Source organism: Rattus norvegicus, chromosome 17 (assembly GCF_021556685.1).
Source record: "Rattus norvegicus strain SHRSP/BbbUtx chromosome 17, alternate assembly SHRSP_T2T, whole genome shotgun sequence".
Lineage (NCBI taxonomy): Eukaryota > Metazoa > Chordata > Mammalia > Rodentia > Muridae > Rattus > Rattus norvegicus.
In genome coordinates, this window is record NC_141550.1 from 49,075,673 (window position 1) to 49,093,614 (window position 17,942).

General features: G+C 39.6%; 1 protein-coding gene across 7 annotated transcripts in view; it reads right to left on the reverse strand.

Annotated features, from left to right (window-relative positions):
- The window catches only part of Aoah (acyloxyacyl hydrolase), a 241,346-nt gene that overhangs the window by 65,326 nt on the left and 158,078 nt on the right, over positions 1 to 17,942 (reverse strand). For all 7 annotated transcript variants that reach the window (XM_087591334.1, XM_087591331.1, XM_087591335.1 and 4 more), the window contains one exon: positions 15,272 to 15,363. In XM_087591334.1, the coding sequence (XP_087447460.1) occupies positions 15,272 to 15,363 (92 nt within the window). The remainder of the gene's footprint in view (positions 1 to 15,271; positions 15,364 to 17,942) is intronic.

A 17,942-nucleotide genomic window follows, 5' to 3' on the forward strand; every position in this document is an offset into this window, starting at 1 on the left:
AAACCCCAAAAACTGTGCATTATCTAATAAACCCCTAGTCACAGGCATGGGAGACCTCCCATTGAGTTGTTCTTTAGAGGAATGCAAGGGCCTCCCATAAAAAATAAGCTCTTGCCATTGCCCTTGGCTGTTTCCCAGAACTTGAGGGTAGACCCTATTACTGAGGACACTACACACTTTAAACACAGACTTGGATGAACTGAGCTGAAACTGACCTGGAAGTCTGAGGACTGGCTCTCATAAGGAGGAGCTCTGCAGCTGCCAAGAGACAGGTAGTCTTGGACCATTTTGTATTCTTTCCACAAACACAAATATGTTGGATGTAAATTTTGAGGTCATATTAAGTTAAATCATGGGGAATAAGTTCCAGAGATGACAGAGAAGGCTAGGAATAGACTGGGGAAGAGATAAAGGTCAATGTTTGATGTGAAGACCAGGGTAGAGGAGTGAGTTAGGATAAAACTGGACAACTTGGAGACTATGCTGGCTGTATTGAGGAAGAGGCTTTTCTACTAGATAATTTTGGGGGAAAGGGTGGATCGTTTATTATCGGATGTGGATGGAGGTCAGGCCACTAGGAGCTTAAGGAAAATGGATGAGAGAGCTTTACAAATTTTTCTTTTCCTTCCATACTAGTCACATCTCAGAATCCTCACTTTTCTTGCCGAATCACAGAGCCACCAAGATTCAGTCTTGGAGTAGTGTAGACATGGAGATATGACTTGTTGAGTATTCAGAGACTGGCAATGGGGTAATTAATTCTGCAGAGAAGAGAGGTGGCTACAGAGAGGAGATGCTGGGGTTCAGACAAGAAAAGATCAACAGATACATTTTGAGTTTGTATGTGGAATAGATTTTATGGGCCTTATATTCAATATTCATGAGCAGCTGGACTCAGAAAGACAGCATATCTATTAGATTAACTTCCCAGTAACATTTCTTTCTCCTCTACTGTTTTGTGAGTTGGGGAAGTTACAATTCTCATCACCCTGGCTTTTCTCCACCCCAGATTTAAACAATTTACACTACTAAGTTTGTGGGATCACTAAAATATGATAAAAATGAGAGCATTAACAGTGTGGGTGCTTATGAACCTCATCCATGACAGAAAAGATTGTTTTAATCTAACAGTGTCTCTTAGAGGATGCTTCATGGAGCAGCAGCTTCTTAAGAAGCATATTTCTCTTAAGTACACAGTCCTACATTGTTGCATGTACATGTATTTAGGAAATATCTCACAACAGCAGCAAAGACAGATCAATAGACTATGTTGATTTTTAATATATACAAAGGTCTTGGGCATATTTAATGACCCATAGTCAATGAATATGTTTCTCTTTATTTAAACTAGCATTTCCAAAGCTTGCTTGAATTATGAAGATTTTTAGAAAAATGCACATAATGTTTAAGGAGGAAAACAAATAGCCAGGTGAAGAGATATCCTACAGAATGGGAGAGAAATATTTGCTATGCATACACCTCAGAGGATTAACATATGGAATAAACAAAGACCTCAAAAAATTAAATATCAAAAAGTTAAACAAGCTAATTAAAAGAGGGTTAACGAAATGAGCAGATAGTTCTCAAAAGATGCAGTACAATGGTCAACACAGACTTAAAGAATGTTCAACCTCACTAGCCATCAAAGGAATGCAAAAAAGAAAAGAGCTATGAGATTCTATATCATTTTTGTCACATAAGAAAGTGCAAAATTTTCAAGCCTAAATGGGACATGTCTACCAAACCATCTTCTGCCAGGTTTAAGGGATCATTGCGGAAAGTGGAAAGATTGTAAAATTCACAGGTGATGGATGACTACCAGGAAACAGTATCCTCTGGAAACAACAGGGCAGCAGTGCATGTGCACTCACATCATTGTGACAGCATGCACACACTCTGCCCAAGCTCATGGAGAAGGGAGGTAAGCAGGAAGTTCCATCCAAAGTTGAAGACAGCAAGATAGCCACTGTCAGAGGGAGTGTATATATATATATATATATATATATATATATATATATATATATATATATATATATAAAATAGCTCTTTTGATCACATTTGATCATACTCCAGTGGAAGGCCAAGTAAATATAATTAGCACAAATTGGACTCAAATTAAGTCAATCACAGAAGAACATATACTGTATCTTTTCTCTTATTATAGGTCCTAGACAGCATAAATACATAAAATTACGTAAGTACTGAGGACGTAAAAATATTAATGAAATTGTCTGGGAGCAAAGGTGAGAAATGGAAGAAGGGAGAAGAAGGGGGAGAGTAGGTGTGCTATGGGCTGCTGTACTTAAAATACATTATGCATGGTAATCACATTATACAACTCTGCATAACAAAATGAAACTATAAATACCACTTAAAAATGAAATTGCAAGCCTTTAATTCTAGCATTCAGGAGGTAAAGACAAGTGTATCTTTATGAGTTCAAGGCCAGTCTGGTTTACATAGCAAGTTCTGGGATAGACATAGCTACATAGTAATACCTTGTGTAAATAAAATACATGTAATGGCCTTTGTCATCTAATAGAATTAGTATTTCATAGAATAATTTTTGAAGAAAATTTATGGATTCTGTATTTGAACATTGGGATGCTCGAAAAGTCTCATATTTTGATCACTGTGGGCTAAAAAGCACACCATTCTCTATAGAAGTTCAAAGAGAGGCATAATTTGATATCGACCTGATTCATCCTGTAACAAATATGCCCTTTCTTTTACTCTTTCTAGTTGGCCATTGAATTAGTAATTGTCCTTTAAACTCATTTCCTCACGTTTGCTGGTAACTATTCTCATACTGTTGGCTCAATGCTGCTAATTCTTACACAACATTGCTTATAGGATACACTTGGAAGTCCAGGGGTTAAAGAGATGCTGATTGACTTTGGCACAACTCTCATTATGCAGCTGGTGATTCAGCTGAGCCTGTTTATGCTCCTTTTCCCTTGCCCTATCATTTTGCCTGAAATGCTAATTCCTGAAAATCTGGTTTGATTTGGACAATCTAAGAAAATGCATATGAAGGAGCTTTGTGACTATAAAGCATGGAACAAATGCAAAGTGATATAATGAACTGGGTGGGTAATTCCTTTTAATACTTAATAATTACTTTAAATTATGTGCACATGTGCATGTATATGTATTAGTATGTACATGTGAGTGCAGGGGTCCCCAGAGTCCAGAAGAGGTCATTGGACTCTCTGAAACTGGAGTTAGAGGAAGTCATGAGCTGCCAAATACTGGATCTGGAATTTAATCTTAGGTTTTCTGCAAAAGTGGTCATTACTACTAACACTAACCCATCTCTCTATCCATAGGTTGGGATTTCTGAGTACCCACAGTATGGTAGACATTATTTCAGGTGCTTAGGCTACAAAATGAAGTTGTGTGATTTCAGCCTTTGAGATGCAGTGTCTGTGCAGAGGGCAGGTGGGCTTGAAGATAATGAGTAGATAGCTATGATAAGTCAGGCGATGCTGACACTGGACACACAATAGAAGCCTGGATATTAGCCCAAAAGCTTGGAATACATGAAATACAATTCACAGATCATATGAAGTTGGAAGAAGGAAGACCAAAATGTGGATGCTTCAGTCCTTCTTAGAAGTGGGAACAAATTACTCATGGGAGGAAATACAGGGACAAAGAGTGGAGCAGACACTGAAGGAAAAGTCATCTAGAGACTGCTCCACCTGGGGATCCATCCCATCTGCAGTCACCAAACCCAGTCACTATTGCTGATGCCAACAAGTGCTTGCTGACAGGAACCTGATATGGATGTCTCCTGAGAGCCTTACTGATACAGATGAGGACACTTGCAGCTAACCATCAGCTTGACCACGGGGACTCCAATGGAGGAGTTAGAGAAAGGACTGAAGGAGCTGAAGGGGTTTGCAACCAATAGGAAGAACAACAATATCAACCAACCAGACCCCCCAGAGCTCCCAGGTACTAAATCACCAAAACATGGAGGGACCTGTGGCTCCAGCTGCATATGTAGCAGAGGATTGGGTTATCCAGCATCAATAGGAGGAGAAGCCCTTGGTCCTGTGAAGGCTCATTTCCCCAGTGCAGGAGAATGTCATGGTGTTGAGGTGGGAGTGTGTAGGTGGTAGGGGAAACATTCTCACAGAACCAGGGCAAGGGGGGATGGGAGAGGGAGGAACTGGGAAAGGGGATAACATTTGAAATGTATATACATAAACTGTCCAATAAAAATAAAAAAAATTAGAAGCTTAATGGGAGTCATCCAGTCGAATAGGAAGAGTTGATGCATGGCAGGGGGTAACCAATTGGGACGAAGGTGGGGCAGATGTTTATGGGAACATGCTCAAGCTCCCTCATAATCAAGAGACTGAAAATTAGAACAATAATGAAATATTGTTAGATTGGGAAAGCACTAAAAACAAAACAAAAAATAAAGAAAAACAAAAAACCAGCCAACCAACCAACCAAAAAATGAACCAAGACAAAAACTCAATATACTGTACTGTCAGAATGTGTGGAATCATGTTCTCACACATCTGTGAGAATATTAATTGGTAAATCCCAATTTGGAAGGCTCATGAAATTAATAATGCACATAGTTTGATTCAAACCTTCCCTATAGAAATCTTTGTGTGCATTTGTAAGGTGGCAGTACAGAATGCTCATTGCAGATTACTGAGGATAATGCAAAAGAAAATGTCCTCAAAAGAAAGGAACCATACTATGAAACATTATGTACTGTTAGAAAAAAATAAAGGAGGTTCAATGTGTTGTTAAAGAAAAACAGTGTTTAGTATATTATATACGACATATCATTTATGGAGAAATTGTAACAACACACTTACTTAATTGAGTACAAATGTCAGCACGGGAATAGCTTGAAAGCATCTGCATGGAATTGCATTACACTGATCTCAGCACTTCCTTCTAGGAGGAGGTAAAAGTCTTCATGCCAATTCACACATGAAGGGATACTTTCATTTTTTACTCTCAGCAACTTTTTGTAAATCAAAATTGTATCATATTCTGAGTAACTAAGGGAAATTTATAAGTAAGTCAAGGTTAGGGGAAGTAAGTGCAAGGATTTGCAGGACGTGGTAGGGCCTCAGCTGGAGCCACAGAGCATCTTCCCAGCTGGCACCTTGGTGTGCCTGGATTCTGCCCTTCTTGTCTTTGTTAGGGTTTCATTCCTAGCTCTGCCTTTCTTTCTGGCTTTCAGATCAACCTGTCACTACAAGAATGCTACAGAATTTCAGAGAGACAGACAGACAGAGAGAGAGAGAGAGAGAGAGAGAGAGAGAGAGAGAGAGAGAGATCCTAATTTAAGATCCCCACTCCAACTCTTACTCACTTTGTTTAGTATCAAAACAACCCATCTATGTGTTCATGATCGCCTCCCGACTTGTTCTCTCCAAGCAGCCTGTCCTCCCACCTCACCCTGATGGAATACTGGACTCTGAGGGCCTCAGCACCCACTGTCCTACCCATCTGGTCTTCCTACACCCTCGCCTTCTTCCTAACAGCCAGGTGCTTCTTCCTGATAGCCAGGTCCTCAGAAGCACCTTCTCTACCTAAGGTCCTCTAAATACCTTGCTAGTCCTGTGGTCTGTCCCTGCTCACTCTTCTGCTCCTAGATCATCTTCTGCTCCTGTGGTTGTCTTAACCTCTGTCCTTACTGCTTTGTTTCACTCTTGCCTTGGAGCATAGTCCTCCAAGTTTTGAGATCAGAGTCACGTACACTCTTAAAATGATTGAGGCTCCTGTCCAGAGTCGTTGGTATGCATTAGACCGGTCACTATTTGTGAGAACATTTGAATGAACATTTACCTTTAATGATGTTTAAATAACAATAAAGAGTCCACTACATGCTGGCATAACTTCTGTTTTTTATATGTTTGCCGATGTCTTTCCTGGCTAGCTTGGTAGACAATCACTGGATTCATTGCTTCCAGCTCTCCATAGCTATCCAGTCATTATGAGCTGTTGTTTGTGCAAGTCTATGGAGAAATTCTGGCCCAGCGTATGTGCAGCTGGAAGTGGAGCTGCAGTTTAATATGTATTTTAGAAAATTGTGGATAAACATTTGAATTTTGCATCACCACTTAACAAGTGGTAGTTTCTTATAGATTGGTCAAGTGAAATGTGTAATACGAAATTACATTAGTGAGCCTTTTCTACCATATCCCATTAAAATGCTTTGGCCTATTTTGTAGTTTTAACGATCTTTTACCCCTGTTAAGATTTTACACATTATATTGTGGTTATCTGGAAAAATATTGACTCACTGAGTTATAAAAATATTATAAATAATGGTACATTTCATGATATCTTTAAGAAATTTTATTTTTCAATATTGTCACATATCTCATTAAGTAAAGTCTAAATATTAGGACTCAGGCACCTCTTAGGAAAAAATACACATTTTCTGTAATTAAGTTTTTTCTTTTAAGTTAAAATTTTATGACTAACAGCTAATATTGTTAGGAATTTTTTGAAGTGACCTGCTTATTTAATTTATTTTAGATTAAATGTTTGCCATATATCCAAGTCTGAAAATCATAGTTCATTATACAGTCATTTTTCTTTTTTTTTTTTAAAAAAATTTTGTTTTCTTTTTTGGGGACAAGGTTTCTCTATTTAATGCTGACTGTCCTGGAACTCACTACAGGCTAGCCTTGAATACATAGAATTCACTTACCTCTGATTCCTGGGATTAAAGTACCACACATCCAGCAATACACATTGTTTTAAAAAGAAATGGGGTTCTATGAAAAGTAAATTCATCTCTCGGCTTACTTGCATGTATGCTTTCCTTTAGACACTAACACCTTATATGTAGTAGAAGTCCTCGTCCATCTTTACGTTTTTATAAGATTAAATGATAAAAATCATAAAATAGCACTGCAGTTTTACTGCTCCACAGGTGATTTTGTTTTTGCTTTTGAGACTTGGTCTCATGTATCTCAGGCTAGCCTTGAAATCACTGTAAGGCCAAAGATGACTTCGCACTTCAGATCTTCTTGAGCAGTGGAAATACAGGTGTGCACCACCATGCCCAGTTTATGTGGAACAGGAGATCAAACCCAGGGCTTGATGATTGCTAGGCAAGCACTTTACCAACAAAACCAAGTCTCCAGCCCCATAGGTGACATTTTTATGGGAACACAAGACCCTTATGTCCTAAATTGGGAAGTGCAGGTTAGAGAACACAATGGCTATGAATGTAACTGGCTGGTGCAGGGTTCACTCTTAGACATTGCTGGATTTTACCTCCCATTGATTTGAAACATCTGTACAATGGCTACATGGCAGAGGCAAGTTCTAAGACTGTTGTGAAAGTAGGCTGTACCTTGTGACCCCTGTAATAGGTCCTAGCAACCACAGGCCACAGTTGGAGAATTGCTGCTTCTGAAACATGCCCATCAGTCACACAACACAAATGGCCAGTTCCACGGATAATCATTTGTTTAAACATATGAGCATAATAATGACAGGGCTAATCATTTGCAGTGGTATCACTTGTAATTTGTGAATAATAGACTTAATAAGGTTATTAAACCCATTAGTCTTTAGTGCCTACCTGTCTTTCTTTCTTTCTTTTTTAACCATGAAATTAGGTTAACAAATTTTAGTTGTAAATCCCTACTCTCCAATTTTACTCCCCAAGTGACCTGGTTTAGAGTGATGCATCTTTTTTTCATAATTGCTCTTTCCTTTAATGTCTGTGGAATGGAGAGAATAAATAACCTTTAACTCTAAGATTCTAGGACACCTCTCATTTTAAAAAGTGTTTTTGGATGGCACGATTATAACAATGGCTTTCTCTGCTTTGTTCTAAGCATTTACTGCATCTCTAATTTAATATAGTAAACTTAAGCCAGAAGCAGAGGGGACAACAGTTAAACTAGACAACTTGGTCTGGTTTGATTCATTTATACTGACCTCATTCTTTGTGATGGAGTCTTGCTATGGTCTTAGGTGTGCCATCCTTCTGCCACCATACCCCAGTTCTGGGTTTAAGGGTGTCTGCCACCACACCTAATCTGTGGCCTTTCTTCTTACCACTCTATCTAGCTTGAGTCTGATATTTGTTAATTGGTTTTAAAGTTTTATGATTTTTGAAAAATTTTATTTCCTCTCTCTCTCTCTCTCTCTCTCTCTCTCTCTCTCTCTCTCTCTCTCTGTGTGTGTGTGTGTGTGTGTGTGTGTGTGTGTATGTAAGTTCTGAGATAAGATCTCTCACTGGAACCTGGGGATTATTAGGTTAAGTTGGCTGGCCAGTGAGCTTTAGGAATTTGCCTTCCCCACAGAATTACAAGCACGCACCACCACATCCAGGGAGTGGGGAGGTCTGGTGGAGTTGGGGGTGGGGTGGGGACATCCTTTTGGAGATTGGGAGGAAGGTATGGGATGTGGAACAGTTGGAGGGTGGACTGGGAGGGGGATAAAGTCTGGACTGTAAAAAAAAAAAGAGAGAGAGAGAGATTAAAGAATAAAATTTTTAAAAAAGGACGGGCTGGTTAAGACTTGAAGAAGACGTGTGTAGAAGTCTCTTTCCTCGAGAAGTGCCCAGGAAGGGCTGAAGCCCTTACATACAGCGGGATCCCGTCATTACTGAACTTGCATGCTGGGAGAACTCCAGCCCAACTCAGCTTTATCTCACAGCAGAGGCCAAGAGGGCAGCGTTTCCATCCTGGGAAAGAGATACAGAGGAGCACCCTGCAACAGTGAGTGAATTCAGGCTTTGTTGCACTCTGCTATGGGTGGTTGGGGATTTTAGATGTTGCTTTCAAATAAGAACCCTCCCACCCCACTAGTGGATGTTTTGGTGTTGCTTTTCATCCTAATGATAGGATTCCTCCCCCTCCCCCCCCAAACTGGGTTTGAAAGTTATCTGAACTTGGGTAGTCTTTTTTTATCTTTATACTTTCTGTTCACACTTTTAATTCTCCTTTCCACAGTCAAGCTGCCAACTTCTGCAGTTGTCTTATCCTGTTTACATAACTTGTTCTTGAATCACACTTGAGAAAAAAAGAAAAATCACATTATTCTAAGGTCAATTGCTTCCTGAATTTCTGAAGTGTGGGCCAGGGGAGCAGATATTGTTATTAGCAACACAATTAAAGGAACTCAAAATTCATAAGACTCAGGGGTCATGTTTGGGTTTGAGGTATGTCAAGGCTATCATTTGTCTTGAGCTATGACAGACAATGTTCTGAGAGGGTGAAGCAGTTGGCAGAGAAGGAAAGGACAGGAGCCAGCTTCTCCTATGAGCTGCATGTGTGTGCTTTTAAGAGGTAGTTGTTAAATATGATCATACTCATGCTGCAAGGCTGATCGGAGATGCCAGAGAGCATCTCTCTCTCTCTCTCTCTTTCTTTCTTTCTTTCTTTCTTTCTTTCTTTCTTTCTTTCTTTCTTTCTTTCTTTCTTTCTTATTTTTTTTATTTTTTTGTGGTGGTAGGTATCAGACACAGTGTCACTGTCTGCTTTCTATTGCTGTGGGTAAACACTGACCAAATGCAGCTTGGGGAGGAAAGAGTCACAGTCCTCTGAGGGAAGCCTAGATAGGAACTCCAGGCAGGAATCTTGAGGCAGGAACTGAAGCAGAGACCGTGGAGGGATGTTGCTTCCTGGCTTTCCCTCCATAACCATCTCAGCCTTTTTTTTATACAACTCAGAATTACCTACCCAGGAATGGCACCGAGCCCCTGAGCCCTAACAGCAGGCTGGGACTTTCTACATCAATGAAGAAAATGTCCTATAGATTTGCTTATAGGCAATCTAATGGAAAAATTTTACCAATTGAGGTTCCCTCTTCCCAGACAACTCTAGCTTGTGCCAAGATGACAAAATATCAGCCAGGTCTCTCAGAAACTTGTACATTCTAGGTAAATGAGTGACCATACATTAATTTGTTTTGGATATTTTATATGCTCTTTAAACATTTCTATAATAATAAAACAAACAGTCCAAAGGCTGGAGACATTGCTCAGAAGTTAAGAGCACTGGCTGCTTGTCCAGAGGACCCTAGTTTAATTCCCAGCAACCACACGGCAGCTCACAACTGTTTATAACTCCAGTTCTAGGATATCTGACACTCTCACACAAATATACATGCAAGCAAAACATGAATGCACATACAAATTAAAAAAGGAATTATCAAAAAAAATTAAAAATGTTCTTCCCCATTTTCTCTTCTATTAGATTCGTCATAATAGTTTTCTAGCATAGATTATCTGCAAGCATAAGCAGCATGATGGCCTTTAAGATGGTTTAATAGTAATGCCATCCATGAGGGGTGTATTGAATGGTGATACACACAGAGAGTGTCAGCTTTTAATGTTTCTCCTTAATGGAGGAATCCATTGTAACTGAGACTCCAAGCAGAGAATTTTTCTTTTTAATAAATAAGAGTTAGCCTGTTTATCATTTTAGCTGAATGACAGGAACCACAGGTGTAGTGCTTAGGAACAGCTAGTGAAAAGATAGCTAGAGGACCCACCGTGCACAGAGGCACAAGTTTAAAGCACAAGAATAGCCAGCTGTGCAGTGCGTCTTCCACTGCCTTAGAAATATGACAGACAACACATAGAATCCCACTGAGCAAAGCGCCCAAGCAGACAGGTTTTCATAGATAACAATACTGAGAACAAGGATGACTTTAACACAAGTCACAGCTGGGTGGCATTTCTAGAATGAAATGTTGCTATGGGTTTAATGTGTTCCAAGAAAGTTCATGGACTGAAAACTTAATCCCCCAAATCATTTGTTGATGGTATTTGGAGAAGGTGTTTTATGGAGATAACTAGGGTTGGTAAAGTCACGAGAATAGACATGCTGTGGTAGAATCAGTGGCTTTATAAGAAGAGGAAGAGACAATTGAGTTACTAGGTTGCCTGGGACCAGTCATGTGATATCCTCCCTTGCCACATAAGAACACAATAAGAAGGCCACTGAAGCTGGCTCCCTTGCCTTGGACTTCCTGGCCTCCTAAATGATGAGAAATAAGTATATTTTAGAAGAGGATGGAAAAATAAGGGACTGGAATAGAGGATTAAGTGGGGAGGGGAAAGGAAAAAGGGGATAAGAGAGAGACTGCAAGGAGAAATAGCTAAAATTAAGCCAAATAATGAAGAGACAGAGCTTCAACTGGCTATCTCGTCACCAAATGAAGCGTTCAGAACTGGGACTGGGTACATCTTGTTGAGTTGCTGGCCAAAAGTTTCCCAGGCAAACCTCGAACAACATAGACTTTTCCTAGAATATAGGTTGCTCCCCAGAAACTGACAGCAAGGCCCCATTACTGAAGACAACATGTAAGCATTTCATCGAACATGCAGAATTCAAGTTGGAGCCTACAGAGAACTTTTACTTCTACTTCTTGAGTCTTTGGTAAACAGAGGTACTTTGCACACTATGAAGAACCAGCCGGCCTCGATTTTAGGCTTAAAAGCCATCTTATAGTAAAGATAAAACTGGGTTCATTCCTGTTTATGATTAAATCCCTGTTCCTCAAGGTTTGGGTCCTCCATGTAACCTTAACTACAACTGATTCTGTACTGCATGTTCTAGGAATGACAATTATTGTTTCAAAAAGTTGTTTATAACCATTTTGTAACCCTGTGTCTGTTTCAAAAGGTGATAAAGGTTATCTGAGCACCTATAAATACCTTGCTATAACTACCTGTTGAGATTACCTTGTTTTGACAAGCTGTTTGGGGTCTGTGTGCTCTTGTAATCTTGCCTAATTTCTCCATGTGGAAATCCCCTACCACTGAGTTATAAAAACCTTGTCTTCCTTGATGACTCCCCTATTTCTGATTTCACTATTGATTTTAATATTGTTTGAATATTAACAAGGCTCCATTATCTCCATTGTTCAGCTTGTAGACTTGTTTCCAAAGTCTTGGCATTTGTACTTGTATTTCTCAGGTAAAAAGAGGTTTATGTTCCTATGGTATAGACTGTTTTTCAAACCAATAGACCATAAAGATGTTCTGAAAACAAGGTTGATTTGACTTGAAAAAAGTAGCTTTCCAAAATGGCTTTCCACAATGATATTAAAAAACTAACAGTGTGTTTATACTAAATATACACAAAATATATACAAAATATATACTAAATATATACAAAACTTTCACTTCTGTTAAGTTTTGCTTTGCTTGCAAAAGTCATGAAGGACATATATAAGAATTCCTCTGCTATAGCTTGGATGCCAATTCATCCTCCTACTAAGGGGGACTGTAAGCTTGACCTTGTCAAAAAAAGTTTGCCTTGCAACATCTTGGTGTTAGTTCATGACTTTTGATACCATAACATTCCTCACATCCTAGGCTGACCACTCAAACCCTGGTTTAGGGAGAGGTATCCTGTGTACACAAATAAAATAGCTTGCTTTAATTGTTTGACCATGTTGATTTAGGTTAGTGGTGTTTCTCTCTCATTCTTTGGGATTAACAAGTACCAGTGGAGAAATGTAAATATCAATCAGGTCACAAACCTTTAATCTACAATGGTGTCCTGCCTGCAAGATGTTCTGATACGATGATGTCACAAAGCTTGTTGGAGTAACCAACCAATATCTGGTCCACTCTATGAGATGGAACTCATACATAACACTGCTTGGGTAACCAAGAACCTGAGACTAGTAGCCCAGAGACATAGGGTGAAACCAAATACTACTGTCCTAAAAATAAACAAATAAGATAAAACAAAACAAAATGTAGTATCATTTGTGTAGTTAGATTTAGGAAAAGTAACTGCTAGTGTGTTTGAGTTATATGTGGAAGGAGATGAGGAAACAGGTTTATACATTTTCCTGGAACTCAAGGCAGGAACCCAGAAGCAGGAACTGAAGTAGAGGCCATAGAGGAATGTCACATACTGGCTTGTTCCTCACGGTTTGCTTAGTTTGCTTTCTGCCCAGGGGTAGCATCTGATGGCTAGCTCCACAGAAAGTTTTAAAAATGGCTTCATTTCACATTCTGAGTGGGTCTAGTTTTGGGGTGCCTCACAAATCTCCCAGTCAGCATAGAGACAATATGCACAAAGTGAAGTGTGAAACTTGAGTCGTACCATCTTTGCAGGATCTGGGTCAAGACTTGCAGAGACTGACTGCCAAAGACTGAGCTCCTTGTTTACTCTTCTTACACATTCAAGCATAGCAAGAGTTTTGAAAAATGTTTTCACATGGCAATTTTATCACAATAAAGCTTTAGGCAGAGTTACAGAGAAACTCTTTAGCAAGACAACAACGTACCTGTGACCTTTACAATAAGGAAGAATCCTATTGCCTGAGAAGCATAAGTATAGATTGTAGAGGTGGAAGATGAAAAGCACATGGGATCTCTTTCATAGGGATAGGTTCTAGTCACCACGAGACAAAGCTCAGTATTAGGCACTAAAAATTGCTCAGGATATTGGGGGAAACAGGTGGAGCTGGCTCTGTAGAATAGCAAAGGATCACCAGGCTCTTTGACTGCTTTTTACTGGCAGTCAGGTGACGAGGATTCATTTCCTTCCATTGAAGAAGATAAGACAGAATAATTAAGAATTTTGGTTTCTCCAACGCCTCTCTAAGCTGTACTTCCTACAGGTTTAGTAAAGATGTAAACTTTAATGTTAAACTTAATGCTAAACATCAGCCTGTCATTTCTTTCTTGGCAACTTCCCGAGGTTAAAAGATGGCTTAAATTTACAGTATTTCTCTAAGAATTCAAATTTGCATGTGAAGGATGAGAAACCCAATCAGTTCTTTCTGTTATTAACATACAAAGTGCAACTAAGGAAAATTTCCATACTCAGGTAACTGGACTGAGTTGTGCTTTACTTACTTTTCCCAAGACCATATAGTCAAAGTGACTGGCTGGAGAAACTCACATTCATGCACACAGGATGAAAGTAGTATGCATGGTGGGAGTTCTGAATTTGGGGCCCTTCCTGCCTTACCCACTTGTATTAGCTGTGTGACCTTGGCAAGCTTCGTAATATGCCTACCTTAACTTTAGATCCTTAACTGCAAAGTGAAAGAAACAGGATATTTCTTATACTTACCTTATGTGTCATAAGGGTTAATTTTTATTAGCACCATTTACTAATTTTTAGAAATTCTACATGGATGACAAGAACTAGCTTTAAAAACAGTTAAGTTTGACAGTGAGGCAAATTGAAAAGACAACTCTGCATTTCTTATCTTCACAGAAAGGTCTTATAGAATCATGAGTGTGTTTTCTTAAAAGTTGGTTATATTTTCTGGTTTCCTGTCTTTTGGAGACTGGGCTCCTTGCCTTGGACCTCAAGAAGTTATTGATCACTTTTATGAGCACTTTCCCACTGAGCTCTGGGGCCAAACCTGCATTGGTGTATCTACCTTGTGCTGTCATTATATTTCTCTTGTCTCATCTACCTTGTTATTGTAGTTGACCGTAGCAAAGGTCAAAACTCCTAAGGTATCCATGTCTGATTGGTGATAAGTGTTTAATGAGTATTTTTTAAGTGAATGAATACAGGTAATAAGCACATTACTTAAAAGAAGTGATAGTTTTTGTCAAGCCAAAAAAATGACTTGTTAAAACTATAAATGGCAGACTCTTGAAATTATACTGTTTTCCCTTTGGATAAATGAGTCATGTTCACATTTATCCTCCTATTATTACCACACCCTGACTTCTGGTACCCTCTGGCTCTCTGGGCTGTTGCCTGAGCTTGAAATGGCTGCCATTGCTCACCCTTCTCTTCTATTTACATAGAATGTTCTCAACATGGCAATATTCCCTATGATTATTGCCAATTGTAAATATTGGCATGTTGGGAGAGATGTTACATCTCATACACACTTTGAGTTCTCAGTCAACATCCATAATACATAGCAAACTGACTTATTGGACATGGCCTGTTTTCAAATTCAGAACACTGAAACTAGGATAATTCACAGAACCATGACTTCCCAATTAATTTTATCTATTATTTTTGTTACTATTAGTTTCTTGAATCAAACGTCAAGTAAACTGTTGTTTCTGAAGTCAGAAAAATTCACTGATGTGTTTGAATATTTTCTACAGAGTGGAAATTGTAGTCCCCAGTAGGGATATTCCCTCCTCAAAGTAGACCAGACCCTGTTGCAGTGGGTGAACCATGTCACTGGCAGGTTTTGTATGTGTCATAATTTCCATTTCAATATCTTGGAAGCAAGCTCCAGATCCACTTCTCTCCTTATACAGGTGAACTACAGCATGAGGGTGTGGACACAGTATGGGAGTGTGCCAACATACCCACTCGTGGAGTCCAGAAATCCAGTAACGCCAGAGAGTTGGGGCCAGTTGAGCTCATCAGTAAGTGCTGATGGCAAGTTGGAGAAGGATTTCTAAAGGAAAAAATAATAAAGCAGCAATTAGCCAATCGACACTTTATTTCTGCACTTAAAGAAGATGGTTCACCTGTGCCTGCCATCTGAGAGTCCACAATAGTCAGAATCACTAGCTGCCATTGGTCCTGTGGAGCAAGAGGAGCAGGTGGTGTCCCACACAACTGAGAGACATGCTTTGGGACAGGAAGCCTTCCAACAATTGACAGTTTAAAAAGTAATTGCCCTGAAAAATAATAGTAAAAGTCAATCAAGAATGTCCCTACTCAATAAGGTGATGCATCTGATCCTCGGAGTCTGAAGCACTTCTGAGAATCAGATTGTGGCTTCTTTCCTCATAAGATTCAATGTGGCCCACTGTGGGAATTGGAAACAAAATGTGCTGTCTTTTCCATCAGAGGGTTAAACAAGACAGAACTCTACTTTAAAAATTACAAAGAAACCACAGCAAATATTCAAATTCTTCCCTCATAGGCACATTTTGAAATCAAAATATGTGCTCAAGGCTGCATGCCATTCTTTTTGGCTGCACTCTTTTGAGTTAGCCAACCACATAAGAGTGTGAGGTCAAGTTCTGACCACTCAGAGTGAGGCCCAGGACTTCTCTGAATTAGGAATAAAAATTGCTGTTGGATGCACTTGCCTGCTTGATTTGGCATGGCTATATTTCTGCAGAACTAAAGCTTTTCTCTAGCCAAAATACTTTAGGTTTTGTAGTCATTTTCTAGTGACCCATGATTCATTTCTCTCACTATCATTTCTATAGATTTTCATACCTGCTGTCATGTGAATATGGTTTGTAACCTCTGAAACTCACATTTGAATCGAATCCCTAGGGTGAGGCATCTAGAAAACAAAACAGCCGGACAGACTATGGTGTATAGAGGTAAAATTTTCAGGAGGTAATTGGGGTCTGATAAGGCCTCTAGGGAGGAATGCTGTCAACTGTATAAGTAGGGGCACACACACGGTCATCATAGAGTCACACACACATATGCTCTCGATCATCATGTGATGTTTCACACCACCTCAGCACTGCCAGCATGGGCACATGTAGCCACTAGACCTTGAGCCTCCAGAGACAGAAACTAAAATCAACTTCTTTACAGTGTAGCTTGTCTGCAGAGCAGTTATTAGCAATAGAGAACCGACGTATGCCCCCTTGTGGCTATTGCAACATGTTGAGAGCATGTGGTCTGGAGTGTTGATACAGCAATGCTCATTTGAGTCACATTTCTACTGTTGGTGTGAACTTGAGGAAGAAAATGGCGTCCAGGTATGACTGCTTATTAGTCCTTTAAAAATGGCTTCTAGCATAAATCCTTCTAGGGACCTAATTTTTAGAAAATGCTTACCTAAACAGGTATTGGAAGCATACTATGTTGATTGTTTTACCAAAATTACCAAGTTACAAACAGGTGTTTAAGTACAGCCATGAGCCTGTCTTGTGTTGCATATTTCTTGTGTTGCATCCTGACATTTACCTCAAGGCATTTCCAGTGCAATGTGTAGAGATGGGGTTGGAGTGGGGGTGGGATGGGAGAGGAAGGGCATGGCCAAGAAAGGTTGGCTTCTTGACATACACCTGGCCTGATTGTGAGTTAACAGTTTTATAGGCACAGAAATGAATTCTTTGAGGCTTTGAGGCTATCTCAGAGAGCATGAAATCCCTAACTAAAACTTTGATGCCCTTTGGTGCTTTGCTGGCACACTTTCTTCTCTGAACTGTTGTATTACTGTGATTCAGCTACTCTACGTTATGGTTTTATTTCTTCTACCACCGTGGAACAAAACCTTCCTCTGCCTGTTGTGTTTTCCCACTATATCTTTTTGCTTACAATGTATGTTTGCTGTTGGATTTGAGAATATTCAATTCTGCTAGAATTGAATTGCATGAAAGGCAAATAGAATGCATAAAGCTCTTAAGCTGTATTAAGCAGAAATATGGGTAAGCAAATGGCTTGTGAGATATATGTAGAATTTATGAGCTGGTTACCCATAGGTTTGTTAAAAATTAAGAGCTATATATACTACTCTACTCCCTTACTCTCTCACCCATTTCTGTGCCCATAAAGTGGTGACTCCAACTTGGAAACTCCAATGGAACTAATGGAGCTGCTCTTTCTTCTAAAGGAAGAAATGAGATGAGAAGTTTGCTACCATAGGGAGACCTGTCTAGTACTCTGTCTTAAAATAACAGTGAAGGAGAAGGGCATTCGGAAAATGCCAGCAATGGAAGGGCTTTACTCTAGGAACCAGATCTGTCTTCCATGTCCGGTTCTACAAATGCAACACAACTCTATGATATGAATAGCATGATAGCATGAGGCATGGCTTCCATACTTCATGTGGGCACTATTCTGTCAAGTGATGGAGGAAGAGGACACATTGAGGGGAAGTGTGGGATGGATAGAGAAATGGCAGTTCATAGCGTTTTTTGGAGCTGGGATCTTCAAGGCCCCAACATTCCCTCCACTCATTTCTCTGAAGAACTGGGCCTCAACTACTTGCATAGTCTCTGAAATCTTTGCTCGTATGCAAGAAGCTCAATCTGCTCTGAGGTCGCTCAATTAGCATTA